The following is a 27243-nucleotide window of genomic DNA, read 5'->3' as shown; positions in this document are numbered from 1 at the left end:
TTATCACCAGAGTAACTTGCTTGTGCAAAATTAGAAATTGTAAATATGCTTCAGTGGGCATAATTATACAGAGCTCTTTTTACTCAGAATTATCCTACTGAGGGCAATACATGATATAGTCCTCTTTCCCTCCCCCATTAGAAAATATGCATACATGCATGCAAAAGCTCAGAGGGCTCCAAGAGTGTTCTATCTAAACTCTCCTTTCCCAGCTCCTTGGCTTTTTTTTGTCCCCCAACCAGATACCTGACTTACCAGGATACAGTAGGTTAAGACCTGGAGGTCCAAGCCTCTTGCCTAAGTTCAAGCCCCTTTCCTGATGTGTTTCTGCCTAAACCAGGGGACTGGCACCTCCTGTGGAAGTTGAGAATAAATGGAGTGAAAGTGGAGTGAAAGGGCGGCCCTCACTGATTCTCAGTATTGCATGCCTTCGTGGTCCACGCGTGTGTTGGAGGAGGGGGAGTGAAGAGAAGAGGACTCTGGCTGGGGGCCAGGAGCTTCGCAGGAGGTGTGTGCAGGGCTTTGTTTCACTGGGCCGAGGCCCTCTGGGCTGTGTCTTGGGAGAGGAAGAATTAGTGATTGATTACCTTTTGTCTGAGTTAAAGGTGCCTTCAGGTTGGTCTTCGGCAGAAAATACTCAAAGTCTTGGTGGGGGGAGGGGGTTGGAGAGTGACACCAGCTAAAAGTAAGCAATCGATTTCTTTTTAAATGAGGAGGAGAGTGTTGGAAGAAGGATAATGAAATAATTTTTGAAACTCCGTGCGGCACCACTGATGCAAGCACATTCTCCACGGGGAAGAGCTATATCTGAGCAGCGGTGTTGTGATGCTCAGAGGATGCCCGGCTTTCTGGGGAGAAGCGCGGGGAAGATGAACGAGGTAGGAAGTACATTAGCCACTGCTGGAGCTGCTTGGGTACTTGCGGTCGGGCGACTCCCGCTCAGTCGCCTGCATCAGGGCGCGCAGTCAGCCTGTGGCGGCGCCGGGACCCTCCCTCCCAGGTCCGGTGCGCTACCTCCCCAGCCCCGGGCCGCAGTTGGATAATGCACTTTGTTTACCTCGCCGGGGCCGAGCCATCCAGCGGGGAGGCAATCGCCCGCGCCCAGCGCGGGGGGCCGGGAGCTGCAATGGCAGTGGCAGCCGCCCGCGGGCGCGGGGAGCCGCCCGGGGACTGGCAGCGGCGACGCTGATTGATGGGCCCCCGGCTCAATGAGGGGGGCCCGGGCGGGGGCGGGGCGGGGCCGGCTCTGGGCTGAGCCAGTCGCCGGTGCCGCCGGGGGGGCGGAGGCTCTGTAGAAATGTGTTGGTGACATTGAATGGGAGACCGAGCGCGAGCGAGGCGCGCGCGCGCACACACGCGCACACAGGGCCCCGCTCGCTCCGAGATCCCCGGCCACGTAAGTAACTATTAATACCGCCTCGCCGAGAGATGCGGGCGTGCTGAGCTCGGGGATTGGCCTCGGGCACCGTCGGCCGTCCCCTTCAATTTTAAATACACATTCCTCTTACCTCCGGGTGGAGGAAGAACAAAATAAAAGAAGAAGAAAAGCCGTCAATTTTCTCCAAAACAACCCCCACCAGGCAATTCGGGTTGAGGGTAGGGGGAGACGGAGTGGTTGCAAATTATTCCAAGGCGAGATCCAGTTATCGAACGGGAAAGGAACGGCGCGGGTTGACTGGGCTGGTGGTGCATACCCTTCCAGAACCGGGAGGACCCCCGGAAGCTCCTGCCGGGGAAATCGGAGACCATTGATCTACCCTCGTCCCTGCGCGCCCTCCTCGCTTTATTCGGAGGACGATCTGGAGCGCGAGGGAGCGGCGACAGCATGAGCCGGTGCTGACCTCCGCCCGGCGGGCCAAGCCCTGGGCTTTGTCGCGGTACCTGCGCCCGGCCCACAACTCCGTGCCCAGCTTTTGCAATCTTTTGTTGGCAGCGCTGACCGCTCTAAGTTAAATGCTCCCTTGCTATTTTTTTTTTTTTTTTCTGTCTGTTTGTTTAAATTTTGGAGAGCTCTTACGATCTTGGAAAAGCCTCAGACGCCATCTACAGTTAAAACGTAGGTAACTACCCTCTCCGGCACCCCCCCCTTCCACGCCCCCCACCCTTTCCACCAAAAAAGGGGGTGCAGCGCGTATTCTGTCTGCGGTGCGGCGCGAGCCGGGACCCGTGCTTATTTCCTTTTTCTTTTTGTTTGGTGTCTAACGCGCTGAGACCAGGCAGCGGCTGTGCGCTCCCCGAAGATTGCACAAACTACAGCAGGGCTCCTCCGCCCCGTCTGCGATTCGGCAGCCTGCGTGGGGATCGCTTCGGGAGACCCGGCGCTGCAGCTCCCCACCTTAGCAATCTGGTCACTCGTCTAGATCCACGTTGGAAAAAGAGAAAGAGAGAAACTAAAAGTGCCAGGATTCTGCACATCGCTGGCGGCTGTGGGGTAACAAAAGGACGCGAGTTGCTGCCGACCGAGGACCCCCGGGAGCCGGGCTCGGAGCAGACAAGGTGCCCGGCGGCGCCCATCTGGGGGCTTCTAACTCCTCCAAGTAGCCCCCTTCCCGTCCCCTCCCCTCTGGTTCCCTTTTAAAATCCGTGGCACTGAGGCGCCTGCAGCCGCACTCGCCAGCGACTCGTCTCTCCAGCGGGTTTTTTTTGTTTGTCGAGTGCGATCCCCACACCCATGAACGTACACAGGTCTACCCCCATCACAATAGCAAGATATGGGAGATCGCGGAACAAAACCCAGGATTTCGAAGAGTTGTCGTCTATAAGGTCCGCCGAACCCAGCCAGAGTTTCAGCCCGAACCTCGGCTCCCCGAGCCCGCCTGAGACTCCGAACTTGTCGCATTGCGTTTCTTGCATCGGGAAATACTTATTGTTGGAACCTCTGGAGGGAGACCACGTTTTTCGTGCTGTGCATCTGCACAGTGGAGAGGAGCTGGTGTGCAAGGTACAGAGCCCGGGGTTTGCTTTTGTTTCTTTTTTCTTTTTTGTCTTTTAAAAAGATCCCCCGGCCTTTTGGAGGGGGTCGGGGGTGGGGGGGCGGAAGGTTGTCGAGCCCTGCAGTCCGGGGGAGGGAGATTCGCTGGATAATTATTCGCGGTCTTCTTAAATGGGGTTATGTATGTATTTGCTCTTGTTCGACTAGTTGCGAAGTTTTTAGAGCGCTGCAGACAATGGGGCGGGCTGCGGCGGGGGCGTTTTGGGGAGAGCCCGCGGCGGGGAGGGCGGCGGGACTGCGCGGGGGCCACGGCCACGCGTGCTCCCAAAGGCTCGTGGAGCTCCTCTGAGAGACGCCGAGTCCCGCTACCCGGGGATTTCTCCCTGGGTCCAGCCCCCTCCCCATCCAACGCCGAGGAGGGAATCCCCCGCTCATTTTAAGGCACTGATGACTTGGTTCCCTTCGCAGCCATTGTTCTCAGCAGCGTGCAGGTGTCGAACCTTTGTTCCGTAGGTGCCCTTCCAAAGAGACACACAAAGGTGTCCCCTCTGGCTGAGCCCAGGGGCCCAGCGCGGGGAAGGAGTTTACAAAGAGCTTTCTTCTGCCTGGAGCCTTGAAAGGAGGGTGGGGGCTGGAAATCAAAGCCACCGGCGCACCTTTGGGTGCAGGAAACTGTGAATCTTTGGGTCTTTTTCTCTTGTCTCCGTTTCTTCTCACCTCCACTCTCGGTGCCTGAACCCCCCTCGCCCGCCCTCCCCTCCCCCAGCCCCCCAACACACACCTTTGCGGGTATGGCTTAGAGGCCAGCATTTGGAGCCTCGGGGATTCACAGTGCTAATGCAGAGACGGGCACTTCAGTTTCCTTTTTGTCTTTGACCCTGAACTGGTTTGTGTCTGTGTGGAGTGTGTCTGTGTGTCTTTGTGTGCGCCCACAGGGCTCCAGGCAAGGGGATGAGCGGGAGGATAGTTGCAAAAAAACGAAAAACAAACAAAAAATGAAGACGGTGGAGCAGGCTACCCAGGAATTGGACACAGATCAAGAATGCATTGTCGCTTAATTTTAGATTTGCTCACTGCTGTTGTTTTTTCGGGGGGAGGGGGTAAGGAGGTAGTTAGGCGTGGGGACCCCTGCTGCCTTTGAAATGGGCACTGCACAAATAATGCATCACACTTTTACCATCAACCACAGGCTGCTTTGTGAACTTGCTTTCTTTCATGGGCGACTGGAGTATTTCATTGTGAAACTTGGGTTTGGTGGAGGGTCTCCAGTCTGTGTTGCAATCGTTCCGTTCAGACCTCAGGGGAAAATCAGGGACTCTTTAAATATTGCTCTCTGCTTGTACTGAGCATTTGGTATTTTGCACGTTCTCCAAGTTATTGAGACTCAGAGCAGCTATTCCCAGTTAACCAAAATTTAGTAGGCTATGCAGAGCTGGATTGAATTCTCAGAAGACCTACAACGTTGCACAATAGGGTAGGCATGCTTTGAAATGAATGAATTCCACAGAGCTGCCACTCTCGTATGAAATATGCACAATCACCCAGCAGTGAGTGTTTTCACTCCTTTTGCTCAACTTTGGTAGAGCATTTTAATATCCCTCAAAGGCTGGAGACGCTGCTTTTAAGTCAAGGGACTCTGCCGCCAAATTCTGCAGGGAGCATCTTGCTGGTTATTTCTTTGTTTAAAGGCAGAGGTGACTCTGGCCCCTGCTGTTTCTTTCTCCCTTCAGATTTTTCAAGACATATTTCACTTTGGGTTGACCTTACGGTGTCATTTGTAGACTTGCTCTCTGGCCTGAAACTGTACTTAATCTGCTGGCTTAGTTCTTGCAAAGATTGAATCAGCCCCTCACCAATTACTGTGTGGCTGCAAGTGGATTTAAGTGCAGTATCATTGTTCTGCTTGACAGAGGTCATCCCTTTAAGACACAGCAGCTTCTGTTTGCCTGCCTTGTTACCAGAGGTGATGTAGGTGAGTTCTTGTGCAAGCATAGCTGTATATATCCTAGGAAGCTCCAAGTGCTTTTATAAGGCTGCTTCTGTGAACAACCCTCACGCATACACTGTGGACTGTTGACTTACTGCAAGGCTCAGGGAAATCTACACACTGATCCTGTTCCTTTTGACGTCTTAGAATATAGAGTTCATGTCTCCTAGCTGTGTGTTGACCAAAGAAAAAAAGTCTTTGCAAAAACAGATGCAATGTAAAGATGCCACTTACAGAGAACTCTATAGAATTCTATAGGACACTGTTTTGGAAGAGAGAGACTGGAGGGTCATTTAACCAAAATAATCATGCCTGTTTATTGTCTCCCTGTGCCTACTTTAAGCTAGGCAGATGAAGGAAAGGGACTTCAGGGGGTCCTTAGCTTATTGTTTTCATGGAAATGCTTGTAGCTACTGTGCAGATTGACATAATTACTATCTTGGCAAAATGGGCACTGTTTTTTTCCCCTGCAAATGCCATGAATGGTGGCCTAATCTCACTGTCTTATCTGAACTGTCACATTATATAACTAAGGCTCCAAACTAAACATTTAAAAGAAGCTGGCAACCAGGCTTATGGCTTGATTTTGCACTTGAAGGTGATGGTTTAAATAGCAATCCAAGCCCATAAATGCCTGTTATAGCTACTAATAAAAGTTTGGTTCCTACCCATTTGGGAAAACATGAGGACTTGCTTTATTTTTCATACGCTGTCCACCATCTTGGAATTTGGTCTCTTCTACAAAGGGTATGGCTGCATTTTGAAGCTGCCATGAATATGTTTGATTTTTTTTTTTTTTTTAATTTTAATGTCCATCCAGTGTTTCAGCCACGGGACGGAATAAGAGACTAAAGGTACTGAACAACAACAACAACAAAAACAAACAAAAACAAAAACAAAAAAAGCACCTTTTATTTTTTAAAAATTCAACTCAAAGCAGGAAGTATGTTATAAATAATCATAAATCCATGAGCACTGGCGACAGAGCCTGCCGCCTGGCACTTCAGATCCCAGCATCCTCGTTATATAACACTGTTTACATTAGCCACTGCAAAGCCTTTATTACTCTCTGGGAAATGTTTGAGGCTTTCCTGGGTTTCTGCTGCCTGCAGTCTGGGTGTTAAAGTTGACTCAAGCATGTCAGATTCCTAATTGAACGGACCTCTGAGGTCACTGCTCACAGGTCATCATTTGACAGTATCGGGGTGTGATTTGTGGTCTTTGGAGACACTGAAGTATTCATTCTTAAATTCTAGGTTATAGTGGCAGCAGCTGTGCCGCTTTCCTGAAATGCCTCATTATGGTTCATTCACAACGTTACTTTGCTTCCTCGCCCGGCTTTGCAGCAGCCCTCCCGAGGTTCTTGTGAGGCTGGTTTGACTCACAGATTTTTGGTTTTTTGTTTTTTGAAGCTAAGAGACTTAACTCACGGATTCTTAAATAGCAGCCTGTGTCCCTGGCTGGGTTTTGGAAAGCCTGTGAATCCCCTTAAGACAAATCCAATATTGTACATGCTTTTGAGAGTGGTCATTGTCAGCTAAGAGGGGACAGAGCTTTTATCAGATTCTCGGGTTGGGATCTGGACCCAAAAAAGGTCAACAATGTTCTACATCAGCGTCTTCAGTTTATGAAGAGGAGGGAGGCCCAGTGATTCTGAGTCCTTTATCCACCTCATCCTGATTAGCAGTGGCCAAGCTGGGATTAGATTCTCAAATTTGATGATTTCTAGGCCAGCGTTTCCCCTACTGCAAAATGATGATCAAGGAGAGTATGTTCTAACTAATGAAAAAGAAATTTAAGAAGATAAATGATGGCGAACTGATAACATTCAGTGTATTGTTGTTAGAGCAATCCTGGCCTCCCAGGCTTCCCAGCAAGCAACCTGCACGTCTGCCGCTCACTTCTGCAGGCACCAAATAGACTCATCATACCCACATTCCCAGGCAGATAGTAAAGCCACATTCCAAACCCGGAGATTTGTATTCCGGATTTAGAGGAGGTCTTGAAATGAATGAAAGCGTTTTCTTATAACCTCAGAACATCTCTGTAGTATTAATTCCTCTTAGATCTGTTTCCAAAAGGTATTGAGGGTGGATTTTCTTTCCAAATAACCCCACAATGAGGTGGCATTTCACAGGCTCATTTTGATTCATAGAAAATCATTGCATAACTGATTCATTGAGCTAGATATCTGTGGAGGGAAGAGAGAAAGGAGCGTGTCTGCTTTCTGAATAAGAAGGACTGTGTCCTTTCCTAGCTCTGCCACTGGGGGCTCGATTTGACTTGTTACCCGAGCCTCAATGTCCACATGTGAGAAATGAAGATATTGAATTAGGTAACCTTCAGTCTACGCATTTAATGTAGTAATTGCTATTGTGTTGTATACACAACCAAATTATGCAGCACAAAATATGTTGCATACAGTTGCTATAGCTGTATAGTGTTGGTGTACATTTTTTTGAAGATAAATAAGGTGTTGTCTATGCAGCTTAGGATGGGTCACTTTCTTTCTGGTTTTGCCTTAATTTTTCTATAAATGGAGGCGATTAGGATAGAGAGAAAAAAATCATAAAACGTGCCATTTGTGTATTGTATTACATCTTGCTGCTAAGCATTCTGACCTTCGTTGTCTCATGTAATCCTCCCAACACAGTGAGTCAATCACTTGTCCTTTTACACATGAGGATTTGGAGGCTCAGAGAGGTCAAGCGACTTATTCAATGCCACACAGCTGGTAGGAGGCAGGGCCAGTGTGGTATGGGTCCACGTTCGCCCGTGATTGTGGGACGTGTCCGCGTCCTGTGCTTTGGTTGTATAGGAGGCACCTCTGACCCTTGGTCTTGTTGTTCACCCTGCCCTAGGTGTTTGATATCAGCTGCTACCAGGAGTCCCTGGCGCCCTGCTTTTGCTTGTCTGCCCACAGCAACATCAACCAAATCACCGAAATTATCCTGGGGGAGACCAAAGCCTATGTGTTCTTTGAGCGAAGCTATGGGGATATGCATTCCTTCGTCCGCACCTGCAAGAAGCTGAAAGAGGAGGAAGCAGCCAGGCTATTCTACCAGATTGCCTCGGCTGTGGCCCACTGCCATGACGGGGGGCTGGTGCTGCGGGACCTCAAGCTGCGGAAATTTATCTTTAAGGATGAAGAAAGGTGAGTCTCCTTTCTGTCCAGGCCCGTGTACTAGAACAGGCTGCTCAGAGCAGCTTGCTGGAGAGGTTGGAATGGACATTTTTTTTTGCTGCTTCCTGCTGTCCAGGTGAGGAGGAGGGGGCGTGGAAAGACAAAGGGAGGCGGATATTGCAGTGTCTGAAGTGCCCTTGGAAAGCAAATCACTGCTCCTCTAAGAGATGTTATCACATGCGCACAGTGCCAGGATATTCTGTGACCCGGTAATTGTTTTTGTTTTGGTGTCGTGAACTCTGAAGGTGGCTGCCAGCCTGTATGGCATTTTCATTGTGAATAAGGCAAGATTTTGAAAATCCTGCCTTCAGAAGGCTCTGTGCCTGGTGTCAGTCATTTACCATTCATTTATTCATTCAATAGATATTTCCGAAGTCTGTTCCTAAGTATGAATCACAAGTCTCAGTACTGTGTATGTCAAGATGCGTTAGTTAGTCAATGACCTATAAAGGCAGTGTTACAGGCCCTACATACAGGTATGTACTGGATCAGACAGGAACTGGGAGCTGGGATGTCAGTTCTAACTAGGACTTGGAGAGTCAAGAAGGTTTTTATAGGAGAGGTGATTTTGGAGCCAAGACTTGAAAGATGAACATGTTGTAGGCAATGTGGGAAGGACCGGCGTTCCAGGTGAGGAAGCTGCCCATGCATGTGGCTGGCAATGTGAAGGTCTCAGTTATTTCAGGAGACGGCCAGACGGGATGCTGGGCATCTGGGCTTCATTCACGGTTCTTCCACGAACTCCTTACATGCTATTTAGCAGACCCCACGGGGGCCCTGCTTTCTCCTCCAGCTGACTTTGATTGTAAAACTCTTTCAAGTTACTTTTCTCCTTTTTAATAGTGTGCTTTATTAGAGGAGTGGAAGCAACTGATTTATATCCCTCACTGACTATTCCAAGAATTGTTATAGGGGTTCTACATACATGATGTCATGGAATTCTCGTGACTGCCTTGGGCATCTTCAGCTCCTATTAGCAAAGTGTTTCATGAAGTGAAGGCTCCATTGTCACAAGGCTGTTAAGGACCCTCTGAATGCAAGGCTAGTGCACATCATTCATTCACTCAACAGACGTGTTTCTGGCAGAGATTTGCTATCAAACCTTTCTTCTTCCAGTTAGCTGGCCATCTGTCTCAGTGGCCTGTGATATATTTAGGCAATTGCTTGTAGAAGTTTGATGGCATCCAAATGAGAGAGATCTTGTGGTGTGTGCTTTGGTTTTTCCATCTTCGTGGTTTGAGCTAATCGGGCAGTAAACTTCTAGGAAGCATTTGGGGATTAGCACAGGTCAAAGGGCCTGTGGTTACTTAACCCAAACAGAATAATTTCATGAACATTTATAATCCAGCTGAGTATACAAAGTGCAGAGAGCCACTGGATTTCCCAGACTCACAGAAGTTGGTCATTGTTCCACATTTTTACCCATAAAGGAGCATCACAGGCATGCATGTTGGGTAATATCCCAGCCTCTGACAGTGGATGGCTTTTACCTTTATTAACTAAAGAAGGTGGGAGCCGATATTCGAAGATCCAGAGTGTGGAGCAAGGGTTACCTTTCTCTTTCAGCTCAGGTGCATCTGCCCTTGGAGCCTGGAGACCCAGGTCCTTATCCTGTTTCTGCCTTTACTCTTCTCTGTGACCTTAGATTGGTCCCTTCCTCTTGGTTTCAAGTTCCTCATCCTTTTATTGTCCTGGCTCTAAGGTCTTCCTGAGTTCCAGCACTCAGGTATGTGCTGCTTTGAACATCCTCATATGGAAAGATATGCCTCTGACTCCAGCAGAATACTGACAGAGGTATCCTCTTTGCCCTTCGGTGATCCACTGTCCTTGAAGATCTAATAACTAACCACAAAAATAAGAGGTAATATTTGGTGACCTCTATAAGAGCCTACTCTAAGGTTATCATTAAAAATACTTAATTCTTTCTGCAGATTGGAGAGGTGAGTATCAGCGTGTCCATCGGGTAGATGGGGGCTCCGGAGTGTAGCAAGGTGAAGTCTCAAAGTTACAGACACAAAAGAACAGAGGTAAAGACATGTTCTCTGTTAAGTCAGCTCTCAACGAATTTATTTGGCCGCCACTGGGAGTGAGTGAGGACAGTCAATGCCCTCTCTCACGGGGATCCACATTTTTAAACATCATCTTCGATTGTGTCTCTTTAGAGAGGAATTTCAGGCATCAGCAAGGATGTGGAGTGGGTGGCCCGTCCAGTCTTAGCACAGCCATGGTAGATGCAGATTTGTGAAGTGAGTCAGAGTAGGCTGGATGTTCCCAGGTCACAGGATATGGGAGCAGAAGTGGTTCCACGCTACAGGTTCCATGCTTCAACCCTTTTGTTTTGCCGTCAGGAAGTAGAGCTCCAGAGGTGAGTGTGTTTGCCTCAGAGCCCACAACTATCTGGAAACAAATAAGGGCTGAGTCCGACCTCACATTCGCTGGTGCAGGGCTTCTCCCCCAGGCCTGCTTGTCCTTTGTGGGAAAATGTGTAAGACTGCTGATCAGTGCGTTGTGGCAAAGCCAGTATCCTTGATGTAGCAGGGGCTGGGGAAGAAATACCCACACGTAAGACGCTTCCAACACAAGAACTGTGGGGCTCTGATGCTCAGTCTGGAGTTATGTTTGACTTATGCAGAAGAGCATGACCCTTTCTAGAAAGAACTAGCAAGAAGTGTCTCATGTGAATGTGAAACCAGGACACCACTGGAGCAAGCGTGTCAAAGCTCAATCCTTTTTAACTCCAAAGAGCATTTTCCTTCTCAAAAAGACAATGTAAGTGACAGTCAGGAAGCTGGTCTTCATCCGTTCCCAGCATGTCTGAGCACCTGAGCCGGAGCTGCCCTTCCTCCTCCCAAGGGACTACTGGGGGAAGGAAAATCCCCATGTGATGGGCAAGGCGACTGGACTGCACAGGAGTTAGGTGACCTTGCTCAAGGTCACACAGCCCGTCTGATGATGGAGCTAGTCTAGAACTCCTATCATTTCCTTCCAGAGCTCTTTCGCTACCCCAAACCACGCTGAGATTCCAGTGGACTTGTTATGCCTAACACGAGTGTCTCTGCCTGGGCAGCTCTGAGAAGGTTGCTTTCTTTTTCAAGGACATTCTAAATGTTCTCATCAGGAGCTGATCGGACCTTTTACATTTTCATCCAACCATCAACTTTTTGTAAAAGAGGAATAATGCTTGGTAGCCTTCTTTCATCTTGTTTGGTTTTCAGCCTCTCGACTTGGGACTGTGAGACTGGTTTTGTCACTCAGCATATTCTCGTTTCCAGGGGCCATTGAGTTTCACGGTGGAGTCACTTTGTTGGTCTGCACGGTGGCTGTGTAGCGACCTCGCTTGCATTCCCTGAGAGGAACAGGAGTCAGGGGCCCTGGGATCTCCTTTGGGGCCATGCTGCTAGCAGCCTTCACTTTTGGTCTTAATCAATAGGACTGAATCAATAGGTATTTCAATAGAACTAAAACTTCCTCCTCTTCCTGACAGTATCAAAGTGTACAAAACAATGGGTTGAATTTGAAAGGCTTTTGAAAAGTTAAACGGTGGAGTCTGTGTCTGTTTTCTGATCCTTAACGCATTGGTCCTATGATGGGGGACAGGACATAGGAGAGACCTTAGGAAGCACTGCTTTATTAAGCTTCAAATCAGCAGACACCTCTTTTCACATGTCTTCTCACTCTCAAGGATGTGCTTCTTATTCCTTTATGATCTTGAAAGTGATCGAAGGCAAAAGCATTACATAGTGAAATTGGCTGTGCCCCACGTGGTGCAGAAAGAGACCTGCCTATGGGAAGACTTTTTTTTTTTTAATAATTTATTTATTTATTTATTGTCCGTGTTGGGTCTTCATTGCTGCACTCAGGCTTTCTCTAGTTGCGGCAAGTGGGGGATACTCTTTGTTGTGGTGTGTGCGCTTCTCATTACGGTGGCTTCTTTTGTTGTGGAGTATGGGTTCTAGGCACGTGGGCTTCAGTAGTTGCAGCACTCAGCCTCAGTAGTTGTGGCACATGGGCTTAGTTGCTCCGTGGCATGTGGGATCTTCCCGGACCAGGGATCAAACCCATGTTCCCTGCATTAGCAGGCAGATTCTTAACTACTGCACCACCAGGGAAGTCCTAGGCCGACTTCTTGTGCACAAGTTTTCCATTCTGGACCAGTTGAGTCCATGGCCATCCATGGAAACTTTCTTGATGGAATTGTCATCACTGTAAGTCCAGTTTCCCGCAAGTGGCTTTGCAGACAGTATACACAAATGACACCCAATATTCTATTACAACCTGATGCTAGGGTGCCTTCTGCCTCTGCTGAATCAGAAGCACCTCAGATTCTTATGCTCCTGTTTTATTTGTTTACTTTTATTTTATTTATTCTGTTTTATTTGAGCTAGATTCAAATTCTGGCTCTACCACTTATTAACTACATGATTAAGTCATCTCATGCTTCTGAGCTGCACTTTCCTCAAAACAGAAATAGTAATTGCATCTCTGTAGCGTGGTTGTGAGAATTCAGTGAGGTGACTCTGTGACTCACAGAGCAGGGCAGCCACTTACAAAACAGCAACTGGTTCTAGAGTCATTGATAAAATGGTACTGTTACGGGGGAGCAGTTCCCAGAGAATGGAGAATGTAGCAGCCATTTCTGTGAAGGTGGAGCCCTTGTAATGGAAGGGTTCAGATTTAAGCCACATCCTCCTCTTTCTTTTGTTTAATTATAATCATCGGGTCTGTATTAGGAGGGCAGCTCACAACTCAAGTACACGTGATGTGGGACCTGATGCTCAGAAGGGCTAGAAGGTCGACAAGATGTACGAAAGGGAAGGTGGACAAAAGCACAGGCAGGGAGTGAGGGATCCTGCCCCACCAGGCCTGGACCGGCCACTGTGCTTCTGCCCCGTGCCGGGATGTCTGTTCATGGCAGAGCCTCAGTCATTTTGTTTGTGTTTTGAGGAAGTTAAACCCCTACCCTGATTGAATTCTCCCTGGACACACACTTTGCATCCCTGTAGTAAAATCTGAGATGGTCTGTGTGAGTAGGAGGCACCCCCTGTGGGTTGTACCCAAATCCCCAAAGGGTGTGCCCTTGTCCTGCAGCCCCCCCACCCTGCTCTGGGATTAGAGGGGTCTGCCTGGTCAGCCTGTTCCTTAAGGCCCCGTGGATCAATCCCAGCATCTAAGGGACAAGGCCGGTTACTCCCGTGGAGGGTCAGTTGCTGTCTGAATTCCAGTCTTGCACTTATTCATAAACTTAACCTCTTCTGCCCCATTGCTTCATCGTAACAAGAGGACTTTGCTCCTGAAATTAAGTGAATTAACGGCAGTGAACCTGATGCTTGGTGCAAAGTCGGCCGTCAGCACACGATCGCGCTGCTGTCCTTAGCCTCTTCTGCACTTAGTGTCTGGCCCTCTGGGTGACAAGGAGCCAGTCTGCTGACTCAGGACGTAAAGAGCCCTTTCAGCTGGTGTAACCTGGGGCTGCAGTGGGGCTGCCTGAAGAAAGTGGGGGTGGGGGGAACATTGTGCCTACAGCAGTCCTCGTTTGCCAGCTGGATTTCTCCTCTTTCATGGGACAGGGCTCCTTGCCACGCCACCCCCTCACTCCAGCTCCCTGCCTCCAACCAGAGTTCAGTGTTGACATTTCTTTGCCCCAAAATACCCCATGTGAACGAGAAGACGGCTTCTGTACCTGTTTCTTCTTTGGTTCAAAGATCTTTATCTCTTGACGTCACTGGTCTCATTTCCTTTGCTTTGTGGAAGCCGATCAGTGCCTGCTTCTGCCTGAGGGGACTCTGTAGGAACCCAGCAGCCTGGGGTTTTCAGTGGAAGGAATGCCCTCTGCCCAGGCACCAGAAGACCTGCACCTCCCTTTGGGGTGAAGGCCTCTTCCCTCCCACACCAACCGAGGTCAGAGCTCTCTTTCCCAGGTATTAGTATCCATATTAGTCCTCCCTTTAGATCTTTAAGGTGTTTTTTGCCTCTGTTGAGGCTTCAATATCTAACAAAGTACAGAGGGCAGACATCCGAGCCCTGGAAACCAGACTCTGCTTTCTTTCATTAGTAGTAATTTATGTTAAGTTGTAAGTTCATTGGATTTTAGGGAAACACCTTGGCTTTTTGCTTTGAAGGAGACAGAGCTCCTGGAATCCTCTTAGTCATGTGGACCACTTTGATGTATATCAGGCACTACCCATCCTTAGGGCGAGCTCCTCTCCCCTGACCCTACTTCTCAGGATGTGGCAGTGACACCCTCCCGTAGCGCCCACACGGACCGCTGTCACAGCGTACCTCCTGCTCTGTTCTTCTTGTCCATGTGCATCTCCAGGCTGTCCTCATCTCCTGGCCTGGGAGCTCCTTGGGGTCAGAAGCTGTCTCACACACACTGGTCCCGGAACATGGTGGGCATTGAATGAATGAAAATGCCTTTTACAGAGTAGGAGCTGCTCAGATTGGATTCTAATGGCAGAATGAGAGAGGCAGGACATGCTGCCAATGCAGGGGACACGGGTTCCATCCCTGCTCCAGGAATATCCCATGTGCCACAGAGCAACTAAGCCCGGGTGCCACAACTACTGAGCCTGAGCTCTAGAGCCCGTGAGCCACAACTGTTGAGCCCATGTGCCGCAACTACGGAAGCCCATGCGCCTAGAGTCTGTGCTCCGCCATGAGAGAAGCCACAGCAATGAGGAGCCCACGCACCACAACAAAGAGTAGCCCCCGCTCGCTGCAACTAGAGAAAGCCCGTGTGTAGCAATGAAGACCCAGCACAGCCAATAAATAAATAGATAAATAAATTAAAAAAAAAAAAAAAAGAGAGAGAGAGAGGCAGGGAATGTATTGATCTAATTATCTTCTCCGTCATTGCCCAGATGAGAGCCCAGAAAGACTAAAACTTAGGAGTCTTCCCCATAGACATCTTTTGTAAAGAGAACTATTTTCAAAGTTCTACATCAAATAACAAATGAACCCATCATTCCCATTTTGATTTAATGATTTATGCAAAAGTGACATTTATTTGAGACACTGTTATTCATGTCTGTGGTGGGTATCATTTTATTTATGAAGGGCATCGAGTCAGTTAGAGGGGAGGACTTCCTCAAGGTTCTGTGATTAGAAATAGACTAAATAGTGGGAAATCCCAGCGGGATTTCTGGCTGGGCTCTTTAATATTGGACTTAATAAATTAGCTGATGGGCTAGACTGGGACACCCCCTCCCCCCCACCCCCCCCACCCCCCGGCCCCAAGCAAGTGGAGCAGAGGACACAGCAGTGACATTTTTGATTCCTCCACTTGGCTGTTTGACCTTGGCCTGCCTTCTCTGACATGGGTTGGAGATAACTTAGAGTATCCAGCACAGAGCCTGGTGCACTGCAGGGACTTAAAAAGACGCCTGCCATGACTGCTGTCTGTCATCCTTGATGGCTTTGAGACTCAGACCACAACAACCTGGAGATTCATTCATTTGTTGAACAGACATTTACAGAGTACGTAGCATGTGCCTGGCACTCTTCTAGGTGCTGGAGAGGCTGCATTGCCAAATGAGACAGAAGCCCTGCCCTCAAAAGACTTCCATTTCGGTGAAATATCTAGGGGCCACCATGTACCAGGCTCTGATCCAACTACACCACTTAAGTGAAAGAATTTCATCTGAATTAATCACTATATTTAAATTAAGCCATTTAAACCCAATAAGTGAGTTCTTGCTGTGGCTGTCACCATTTTACAGATGAGGACATTGAGGCTCGAGGTCTTACAGCCAATCATTGTAGACCTGGGGGTTTTACCCAGGAGACCTGGCTCCCAAGCTTAGGTCCTCCAATGCCACATTAGCTCCAGAAAATAGATGCCAGGCAAAATGCCACCTTTGTGCTCAACTTGTAGGAAGGATTTCCTTATGCAGTTAGGCACCAAGTGAACACCACTAAGTTGTGAAGCTCAGTCCTTGGTTTCCTCTGAGAAGTCATTGGCGGTCTGGGCCACCAGTTAACGAACCCCGCGGGCAGTCCTAGTATGTCCTGTGGTTCCACTTTATGGTTTCCTCTGCAGAACTATAACCTGGGATCCATTTAGTTTTTGGTCCCTCATGCTAGCACAGGACTTAGCATTATAAGTGCTTAGTGAATGTATGACAGTTGACTCAATGGGAGTGTGAATAGCCCCATGTACCCTGGAGGCATAAATATTATAAGAAAAATCTTCTAAATATACTGATGGTAGATGGCAGTGGATGGAAACAAATTTTAAATGTCCCTTACCCCGCCCTCTTGGGAATTTCTCTAAACCATGGACGAGAATGAAGTCTATGTGAAATTTCTTTGGATTCTAGACATTGCAGTTCTTTTTTTAAATTGATGAGTTTTTTTTACTGCTTTCTTTTTTTAAGAAATACAGATAATGTCTTTTTTTAAATAAATGTATTTATTTATTATTGGCTGCATTGGGTTTTTGTTGCTGTGCAGGCTTTCTCTAGTTGTGGCGAGCATCTCTAGTTATGGTGAGCGGGGGCTACTCTTCACTATGGTGCACGCGCTTCTTATTCCAGTGGCTTCCCTTATTGCAGAGCACAGGCTCTAGGTGCGCGGGCTTCAGTAGTTGATGTCCCTGAACCAGGGCTCGAACCTGTGTCCCCTGCTTTGGCAGGCAGATTCTTAACCACTGTACCAGCAGGGAAGTCCCTAGACATTGCAGTTCTTAAGCAGAGTCGTGCCTAGATGCCCTGAGCTCTAGACGGCATGTTCAAGCTGGGGGCATCTTAGACGCGGGAATCACAGTAGCTTGCAAACGTTTATTGAGCACCTATTATGTGCTACTTGCAGTGCTAAGTATTGGGGTTACAAGAGTCAATACCAGAGTCCTCGCCTATTGATAGACACAGTGCAATGGTTATTTTTAACACCATGTTAGAGAGGAAGGGTGTGCATTAGAGAGCTATCTGGGAGGAGGAAGAGGATATTCCAACGGTGGAGTAGGGTGTAGAGAAGGATTGCATCAGGGAGGAGATGAGCTCCTTCATAGAGTTGTTCGGAGTGATGTAGGAGGGAAGGGGAGGGGGTCCAGAAAGTGCCAGCAGTGGGTAGGAAGGGACTGCTGGGGGAGGGTACTATGGGGTGGGCAGTCAGAAATGAGGCTGAAGAGGTCTAGGGCCTTGGCTTCATGCCTGGGACCTTGAACTTGATCTGAAATTCAGGAGGAGACTTTGAAGGTTTTTTCTAGACAGGGCAGGGATGGGGTCAGGTTGTGATTCCGGATGTGTGTGTGGAGGATGGACTGGGATGGACCTCGGCTTCAGGATGCTGAGGCAGATCCAGGCTCCAGGCAGTGGGATTGGGGGCGGGGGAGGGGGACCTAAATCCAACCCTTTTATCTTTACAGATAAAGAAATCAGGAAGGAAAGGTCCTTCTCCAAAGTCCTATAATGTGTTAGTGACATGACCAAGAGCAGAACCCAGTTTTCTGACTCCCTGAATGGTTCAGTCTCTGCCTAGGCCACCTGGGGAAGCCCCAGTTTAGGGCTTTGCCAAGTGAAGCATCCCCATCTGGCCCAGAGTGTGGACCAGCTGCCCCCAGCGCTCGTGAGGGTGGTAGGGTTGGAGGGACTGGCCTGAGCCCTGCCCCCACCCCACCAATGGGACATGGATAGGAATGTTCTGGGCCCCACATCAACCTAAGCAGCAAGGCAGGAGCAGCCCCTAGGGGTGTGCCTGCCTCTTCCTGGAAGAATCTGGGCTGGGTGGGCCCTCGGGGCAGTGCTCTCCAGCATGGAACAGAGATGATTGCCTGGGAAGCTCTCCTGAGAGGCTGAGTCTATTGATTTGGAGTCTGGGGAACTGCAGGGATCCAGGTCTCCATGCGGGGGAGCAAGAGGTGGATGGAGTATTGATGAGGCGTCCGAGCTGCGTGACCTCCTTTGGATGTCCCAGCTGTTCCTATGGCGATGGCAGGCAGGCTGCACGGGCTTGGGGTCATCCGGCAGTGGGAAGGTCTTGGAGGTGGATTGGCATCCCCATTCCCACCGCGGCCCTGATGAGTCCACACGAACATGCACCTGCAGGCACCTCCACGGGCTTTTACATCCTGGCTGGGCAGCCGGTGCCGTGGAAACACCTGGGTGCCTGAGTCTACTTGGGTTTCTCCTCCCAGCTGTGCTGTTTGCCAGCAAGTGACTTCATCTTTCCAAACTGCAAATTTCTCTGTATCAAATCGGTGCAGGAACCCCCCACCTCCCAGATTGTGGGGCGGTGTTGTAAGGCAGTCAGAGGATACGCCGCCTTGTAGAACTTACCAGCCCTCCCCCGGGTTGCGCTCCCCTTAGACTTCTGTCACCCCACCCTGAATGGTTCCCTTACCAGTTTACCTGCTGCTCTCTTGCTAATCTGTGAGCAGCTTGACCTAAGTGCTGGGTCTGATCACTGAATCTACGGGACCTTCAGTGGGATCTATCGGTGGCTCTCAGAGGTGACTGTTGGAAAAAATCTATACACACAGGAGACAGAGAACCAAAGGAGTGATGATTTACTGGGCAGTTTAGGGACTGTGGAGTCCCAGTAGTGGCTGTCAGCCGAGCATAATGTAGCCCCTGGTGCTAGAGGGTCCTTTCTCGGCGCCCCCAGCAGTAGCCCCAGCCTGGACCCTCACTTGACAACTGGACTGGCAGCCAAGGGTGGCTTTGTAGTAGTGGCCAGAGCAAGGCCAGACCTGGCTGCAGCTGACCTTTCTCCCTCGACCCTTTGCCTGCTTGGACCCGCCCCACAGAGTGGCCTTCAGTGACTTCTGGATTCCACTGACCTCAGGCCACCCGACTTCCTGTCCAGGCCAAGCCCACTTGGTCTGGCTGAACTCCCAGCCTGGCCCCACCCTGGCCCACCCTGTCCTGATCTCTTCCTGCTGAGAGGCCAGGGTGGGGTTTAAGGTTTAAAAGCAAATCATGATAGGCTTGTGTATGCCTTTTTTCCTATTTTGGATGGAGTACTGAATATGGAAATCCCAGCTCTGCCACTCACTTGCCAGGTGGCCTTGGACAAGTCACGTGGGCTTTCTGTACCTCAGTTTCTTTAGCTAGTAAATGGGCAGGTCCAGCTACCACCATCCACCTCATGAACTATAGCACGTAGATCATGTATGTGATGGTTGTGTACCGGTGCTGAACAAACCTGGGGCCATATTTGTCTCCATAACCCCAGGCTTTCCCTTTAAAAGTTTCTCCGTCTTTGACACCAAGTAAATGTGTGATGTTGGTGCCAGCGTGTCTTTTGGAGAGGACACCAGCATTGGAATCCTCCTGACATGGACCAGAGCTCAGGTTTTTCAGTTACTCTATGTATGGACCTAAAACATTTCATTCTTTGTGCCTCAGTTTCCTTTTTTTTTTAGGATGTTGGAACATATCATACTGTTTGCCTTTCAGTTTTGTTATGGGAAATAGATACATAGACTGAAACAAATCCCAGCATTTTGTAGATGCTTCATTCTTGATTGCTGTTGCTGTTACTACGATTATTATATTGATGTCAGGATGTTATAAAGGAAGAGTTGCAGCCCCTATAGCTTAAGAGTTAAAGGAAAGGTAACATCGGGAAATTTGAAGCTAGAAGAGCTCTTTTCGGGCCACGTACCACTGGTTCTCATTTTACAGAAGGGAAACTGAGGCTGAGGTTGATGTAATGGCCTGGAGGGAGCCACTCACGCCTCTGCCGAAAGTAGGCAGGACACCGAGTCGGGGCTTTCAGGGCCGGTGTGGCTGCTCCGTGGGGGTGGGGAGTGGAGCCGCGTCCTGCCGTTTCTGGCTTCCTCACCTGGCTCAGGATCCAAAGACAGGAGGCCTGGCACTGGGCTGGGCCTGCACCTCGGACACAGGCTGCCCCCGTGTAAGCCTTGTTCATTCAGAGGTTGAAAGCAAAGCAGGCTCTTCCCCACCTATGCCAGGGACAGGTTGCAAAACGCATGCAGGGATGCAGCTTGTCGGCCAAATCAACCTTGCCTGGGGCTCGTGGCTCAGGCTCTCTCCTCCAAGAAGCTGCAGGAGATAACCACTGTCATTTACAGCTTTTTGGTCACACAAATCCCTCCATCCTCCCTTGTCACTTTCAGGAATCTCTATTCTTCATGTACCATCTCTAGTCTCACCATCTCCATGAAGGTCATCCTGATTACCTTAGTCAGTACTGAATAATGTGAGCAGGAGTGAGGTGGGCAAGTATTTGGGAGAAGAAAAATCTAGGCAGGGGGGAAAAGCAAAACAGAACAAAAAAGCCCAAACAAAACAAGTGCAGTGGGCCCAGGAAGGCACTGGGGCACAGAATTCATGTCCATTTCAACCTGCCTGAGGCTTGTTCATCTGTCTTCCCCCTAGGCTTTGGGGCTGAAGGTGGGGGCCTTATCTTAATAAGAAGGTCAATTAGAGTTTCCACCATTTTTTGCAGATTTACTCTGCTGCGCTCCTTGATAGGTACTGTGCTTGCATTGTTTCATTTAATCTTCACAGAAACTGAGCTGATGGGTGTGACTTGTCCTGTCTATCTCTGGTGCGCAGTTTCATTTGAATTACTAGGGCCACCAATGCTCACGCTGATTTTTATGAAAATCGATTCCTCTGCCTGGAAATTCCTAATCCCCGGGATGGTCAGGGGACCTCAGAAGCTGAAAGACCTTCATTCATTTCCTCCCACTCAGGCAGGGGCAGGTGCTCCGCCAGGCACTCCCTGCAACACTCCTGAGAAGAGGGGGCGAGGCCCCCGTTCCGGTGGGGTCGCGGAGCCCCAGAAACCTTCCGAAGGGCCCCGCAGTTGTGTGGTACGTCTGTGGGGACCGGAGCTGGAACGTCAGCCTGGCTCGGGCCCGCGACCTATGTGCACCCCGGAAGGTCCTTGTTTAAATACGTAATCCAGACTTCTTGCCTCGACCCTTGCCTGGGAGTGGTGTAAACAAGTTCAGGATGTTCCCAGAGGGAGGCGAGGACGGAAGAATGCCCAGAGCCTGCGTTTCCTCCCCATTCTTTTCCAGGCTTCTCTTCCACCCACCCCACCCCCACTCCCACTCCCATCCCCAGGGGATGCAAAAGAAGCCCGTTCCCTGACCCTGGGGCGCATGCATGCTACCCACCTTGAGGGGGCTTTGCCCACCCAACCAGCCTGGGTTGGTTTCTTCTGCCAGGTGCTCAGGTGATGGGGGGCTGGCCTGAGCTCCCAGCCTGGAGAGGGGCTGACACTCAGCCCCTAACTAGTCTTCCCGCCAAATGAGCTGACCTATCCTCTCTGAGTATTAGACTCAGTGTCCATGTAAAGGAATAATAATTCTTGCCTTGAAAATTGATTTTATAAATTTTAATAACAAAATATAGGTCGATACCTACTCATGCTTAAATGCGTAGACAGTGTTTCAGATTTGGTACTTAGTAATTGTCAAAGCCAGAATTTGACCTGGGTCTCTGACTTCAAGGCTCTGAACTGGGCTGGCTTCCGCATGGCTATGTCTCTACAGCCCATATTGAACCCGGTGTGACCACAGATATAGACCCTCCCTGCCAGAGGCTTGGCCTCTGAAGGGGGGAGGATGAAGTGGTGGAAGTATCAACTTAGGGGCAGTGGAAGTGCTTTTCTTTATTTTGTTATCACATCAAATTCATTAGGGTTTTTTTTTTTTTTCTTTCTTTCTTTTTTTTTTTTTTTTTTGGCTACACAGTGTGGCATGTGGGATCTTAGTTCCCTGACCAGGGATCGAACCCATGTCCCCTGCATTGGGAGCACAGAGTCTTAACCACTGGACCACCAGGGAAGTTCCTCATTAGGTATTTGCATAGCTCCTGAATCCTCATCTTGAGCTGGAGGAAGAGAGAGAGGTGACCTCCGGGGAGGGGGTTAATTGACAAGATAGAGACCTTAGCCATTTTTGAAGGCCCTTGTCTATGATCTGGAGGAGGGTTCCAAAAGAGGGGCAAGGATGAAAGTGGGGTTGCAGCTGCCCATGGGAGGGAGAGGGTGGGGGAAATGGGGTGATGGAGAGTCAGAATCTAGGGTTGTGACCTGGGAGGGGATAGGAATGAAAAGGGACTTTAGAATTGGCTTAGCTCGAAGAGCTTGAGGTGGTGAAGTCTGTCACCTGAAAGAAGCTACATCTCCCTTCTGCCCTCACCCCGACAGGCACCTGAGGTATTGTAATTTACAAAGCCTGCCCTCCACAGAGCTTTCACTTTCCTTCACTTAATCCTAGGAAGGTTTAACTCCTTTACCCGGAGGAGGGGCCCTTGTTCCTTTAAAGGTGAACACATAGATGCTCTGAGGGGTCAAGGGTGTGACTGTGTATTTCACTCTCGGATTGAGTGTTTGCTCTGTGCCAGGCACTGATCTCAAGGCTGGAGGTACTGCAGGAAACACAGGTGGTGTTCTCCACACTCAAAGTGACCTCAGCCACTCTGCCCAGGAGCCCCTGGAGGTGGGAAATGAGGTGATGACCCTGGAATGACCAGACATTATCATACAGAGTATTATGTAGACATGTAAATGCATAGTATTCCGGGCAGTGATGAGGAGATGCGGGATTCTGGGATGGGGCGCTACTTTATATAGAAGGGTCAGACAGGGTCTGTTTAATCAAATGCATTTGACCAGAGACCTGAAAAAACGGAGTGGTGCATGTATCTGTAAGAAGAACATTCCGGGCAGGAGGTTGGGAGGGGGTGACGTGTGCAGGGGCCCCAGGAAGGACAGTGGGTGGTCGGCATATGTGAGGAATGGTGCCGGTTCTGGAAGGGAGAGGGGCTGTGGGGCTGAAGATATGGTCACCTTGCAGCCTCGGCGAAGATGGTCGCCCCCACTTGGATAAGCTGAGACAGTGTCAGAGGGTTTTGGCGGCACAACCCAGCCCCAAGCCCGAGTCCTCTGATTCCAAGTCTCAGTCCACTGGACCATCGCCCCTTGTCACACAGTTGCGAGGGCTTATTATTCCCACTGTGATAATTATTCCTATAGCTACTCTGCTGCCAAGATGGTGAACTTGGAGGTGAGGAGCCTGGCTGGTCCTGGAGCTGGGCAAGAGGTGCTGCTGGGGCGAGCGGGTGGGGGACCGTGGAGAGAACCCACTTGGGCCTGTGGTTTGCGCCCTCTCCCCTCCGCCCCGTGGGTTTCACCCGACTCACCTCAATCTTCCAACATCTAGTGAGGCTGGTGTGAGTCAGCTCCACCTGCCACCTTAGATTAGAAAAAGGAAAAGGAAGAAGAGATTTGCTTTTAATCTGCTCAGTTGCAGATTAGCATATCTAGACCCTTCCTATTTTTACAGATCATTACTAAAGAGGGAGGAGAAGGGCATGTACACTACAGAGTATAATAGAGTATGGGTGAGCAGATAAAGAAGATGTGTTGCTACATATGGCTGAAGCCCAGAAAGTTACAACTGGCAGAGACTTTGACTGTCTTGTCCAAATGGATGCACAACCGTGCGCAGGTACTTAATGCTACTGAACTATACACTTAAAAATGGTTTAAAATGGTAAATTATATCTTATGTATATTGTACCACTATAAGAAAATTAATGTGGAAAAAAAAAAAGACAGTCTTGTTCAACACTCCACTTTAAGATGGAGAACAGAGAGGTTTAGTGACTCATCCACAGCCTCACAGCAGGTAAGAGATGTAGTCTGGCCTGGAATCTGCTCTCCTACCTCCTAGCCCAGCACCTTTTCCAGTGACCATACGTATTTATTTCTTGCTCATTGGTGGAAATTAGGACAGGGAAGTAGTTACACTTTCATCTTGGAAACTTCTGTAATCCAAATATGGGATCTTAGAATCAGCCCAGGGTTTCATCAGATCTTTTGCGCTGGAGAGCTCCCAGCAGTTCTCCTTGGACTAAAAGTTGAGCTTCACCTTCTTTCTGTGGCTCGTAGAGGAGCTGTGGTGACTGCCCAGAAAGGCTAAGACCTGCAGCTGGAGAAAGAAAGAGAAACAGCAGTGGATGGATCTGAGTCACAAGCTCTGATTTAGGACTAAAGCCTTATTGTGGTTTCTCTGAGCAGTTTCCTATTCTCTCCTCATTTGAGCCTCATGACACCTCAGGGCAACAGGGAAGATGCTCTGATGGGCACTTTTGGGATGAAGGAACCAACCGATAGGAATGATACTGACCTTGTAGGACCTCATCAGCACTATCTATGTGATCCCAACCCCTAACTCCAGCCCCTCTTTCCTGTCTCGTGTCCCTGTGTGGCAGGCCTTCATCAGTGTGTTGCGATAGGATTAACTGAGTTTATGGGGCCTGAGAACTACGGGAACTCTGCAGTAGTGGAATTCTGGCCAGGAGAGTGGGAGGAGGGTGTCAGTTTTAAGCACTGAAAGGTAATAATGCCTACCTTTCCGCTCAGAGAACAGCAGGGCAGGAATGCAGGAATTCTTGGGAGGCCCCTGGGCTATGGAGGGGATGGTAGGCTAGGAGCTTGGGGCACTGAACACATATTTATTTTGTACTCAATGATGATATCAAGCCCTTCTGCATAAAGATGAGTGCTAGGTTCCAGGGACTCAGAGTTTAATGCAGGATTTCTCTACCTCTGTTCTTCCCCATCGTACCCAGGAGAGTCCTGCATCCATCAGTGAGCTTGGTGGTCCTTAACTGGTGGGGGAAAGACTCACACACACACCCATGTACCCATGTGAGACAGAATCACATTTGTGCTGACCCAAGTGGAGGATATAGGTAACCTAAGTCATATACGTACCAGGTCAAGGACCAGACCCTAGGAGTGTGATGGGCAGGACAGGAGGCAACTTCAACAGGAATTCTTGGGAAGAAGATGAAAATTTCGGCTTTGGAAGGACTAGGTGATGGGATGCGCTCCTAACTGAACGTTCCCTAGCTCTGCCTGTGTCCTAAGAGAGGCAGCTTGGTGTAGTGGAAGGAATGTGAAGGTTGACTTAGGAAGATGTGAGGTCAACTTTTCTCTATTTCCCCACTAGAAGGCTTTGGACAAGACACTCAGACTCTGAGCTTTCATGTTCTTATCTGTAAAATGGGGTAATAAAATCCTTTATGTCTGAGTAAAGGACTGTTGTGAAGCCAAATGCCCTTGAGTGAAAAGTTCTGACTCCTGTGTCGTATGGTGTTAGCCACAAGTTTGCCAGACGTTGTGGACAGAGCTTCTGTGAGCTTTCCAGCTAGTTGCATCTGAGTTCAAATCTTGTGACTCCCCAGCACTGCCCAGGTGTGACTTTGAGGGTATGACTTAGTTTTTTTCCCTCATCACCGAGATGGGGTGATAATAGTGCTATTTGTGATTTGTTTACTTGCTGAAGGTTTTCAGTTCCCCAGTAGCTTATAAGTGTCATGCAAAATCTTTGCCTCCTGGGTCCCCAGCCCTGGAATAGGGTCTGGCACCCAAAAGGTGCTCAGTAAGTAATGTTTGGCTGGTCCAATGAATTAATGAAGAGTCATGGGAAACATTAGATATAATGATGGGATTCGTGGGTCTCAGAGCACCTTAGCAAGCTCATGTTTTCCTCCCTTTCCTGCAGGACTCGGGTCAAGCTGGAAAGCCTGGAAGATGCCTACATTCTGCGGGGAGATGATGACTCCCTCTCCGACAAGCACGGCTGCCCAGCATACGTCAGCCCAGAGATCTTGAACACCAATGGCAGCTACTCGGGCAAAGCAGCCGACGTGTGGAGCCTGGGAGTGATGCTCTACACCATGTTGGTTGGGCGGTACCCCTTCCATGACATTGAGCCCAGTTCCCTCTTCAGCAAGATCCGGCGTGGCCAGTTCAACATTCCAGAGACTCTGTCGCCCAAGGCCAAGTGCCTCATCCGAAGCATCCTGCGGCGGGAGCCCTCAGAGCGGCTGACCTCGCAGGAGATTCTGGACCATCCTTGGTTTTCTACAGATTTTAGCGTCTCGAATTCAGGATATGGTGCTAAGGAAGTGTCTGATCAGCTAGTGCCGGATGTCAACATGGAAGAGAACTTGGACCCTTTCTTTAACTGAGCTTACGCCCCACAGGGACTTAGCAGGTACCAGGAGCGAGAGAGGGCAGCGGAGAGGAGTTCTTCCAGGAACACGTATCGCCTGGCTTGGTAGCAAGAAAGACACTGACACTCACGGGCTTCTTGGTTCAAAGAAGGAAAACCGTCAAGGAGCTGACTGAACATGTAGCATGGGGGCCAGAGATGCGGGATGGGGGCGGGATCTGGGATCCCGTCGGATGGGCGGGAGACCCCTGGAGCTTCTCTTGCCTGATGGAGTCCCCCGGAGACCACCCCTGTCAGTTGGGCCGCTTCCGCCTACCCCACTTTCCATTTTGTTCCAAAATAGTTGCAGATCCTGATAGAATCAAAAACTCTCTGCCTCAAACACACATCTTGGCATCGCACTGTTAGCATTTAACTTCTTGTCATGATTCAGGGAAGGTACCATTGGCCAAGGGTTTTAGTTTTGTTTGTTTGTTTTCTTTTTCCTTTTTAAACAAGCCAGCCACCTATCTGATAATTCACGGGGTTCATTTAAAAAAAATTCGGTGCACACAGACTGACATGAAACCTGGGTGCTAAAACTCAAAGAAAATAAAAGTCCAGTTTGTGTCTCTTAATTGCGCTTTCCAACTCATTTCTTCTGAATAAACTATTCAGTATCCTGGTCAGGAAATAACATGTTAATGCTTTGCTCCCTGAAGGGGGTTAAAAAAAAAATCTGTCCTTTAACCCACTATTCTGTTTTGTGTCAATTGGGTTGTGGCAGGAAGCTATTAGAAGTCAAACTTCCAGATGCATTACTGCTATCATAGTTTAAAGAAAGATAAAAGAAAGGAAGACGAAAGGAAAAGAGGAATTCAACTCCTTAATTTTTTTTTTTTTTTTTGGTGAATGAAGAGGGCTGCATTATAGGCACGCCTCTTTGCTGAGATGGTAGTGTTACTGTGAGATCCCAGACGCTCTTGGAGTCTGAAGCTTTTGTAACACTCTGATCTCAACTAAACATTTCGTCTTTGTTTTATTGGCAACTAGTGAAATGAAGCAGGTTGTCCCACACGTATAAGATACAGGGCAGCTATGGAGTTTTCTGTACGGAGTATAATCCGTTTTGGCTTGGAAGGCCCTCTGGTTTGGACAAAAACCCTCAGTCAAGACAAACGGGAAGGAAAATAAACTGAAAGCTAGGATGATAT

At 49.1% G+C, this 27243-nt stretch overlaps 1 protein-coding gene across 1 annotated transcript; it reads left to right on the top strand.

The window, feature by feature from the left end:
* The first annotated feature begins 1330 nt into the window (after window positions 1–1330).
* TRIB2 (tribbles pseudokinase 2) lies at window positions 1331–27243 on the top strand. The gene is made up of 3 exons (XM_057743443.1): window positions 1331–2941; window positions 7781–8073; window positions 25598–27243. Exons 1-3 carry the CDS (start codon window positions 2672–2674, stop codon window positions 26064–26066), a joined length of 1032 nt encoding a protein of 343 aa, XP_057599426.1. The 5' UTR covers window positions 1331–2671; the 3' UTR covers window positions 26067–27243.

This window comes from Hippopotamus amphibius, chromosome 7 (genome assembly GCF_030028045.1).
Source record: "Hippopotamus amphibius kiboko isolate mHipAmp2 chromosome 7, mHipAmp2.hap2, whole genome shotgun sequence".
Taxonomy (NCBI): domain Eukaryota; kingdom Metazoa; phylum Chordata; class Mammalia; order Artiodactyla; family Hippopotamidae; genus Hippopotamus; species Hippopotamus amphibius.
The sequence above is the reverse complement of the archived record's forward strand: the minus strand, read 5'-3'. Positions and strand labels throughout refer to the sequence as shown.

What these genes read in the sequence shown, in the direction of transcription:
- TRIB2 (XM_057743443.1), top strand. Translation starts at nt 2,672, where the DNA reads ATGAACGTACACAGGTCTACCCCCATCACAATAGCAAGATATGGGAGA. An exon ending in GAGAGGAGCTGGTGTGCAAG is followed by an intron (nt 2,942 to 7,780) that starts GTACAGAGCCCG and finishes ACCCTGCCCTAG; the next exon opens with GTGTTTGATATCAGCTGCTA. An exon ending in ATCTTTAAGGATGAAGAAAG is followed by an intron (nt 8,074 to 25,597) that starts GTGAGTCTCCTT and finishes CCTTTCCTGCAG; the next exon opens with GACTCGGGTCAAGCTGGAAA.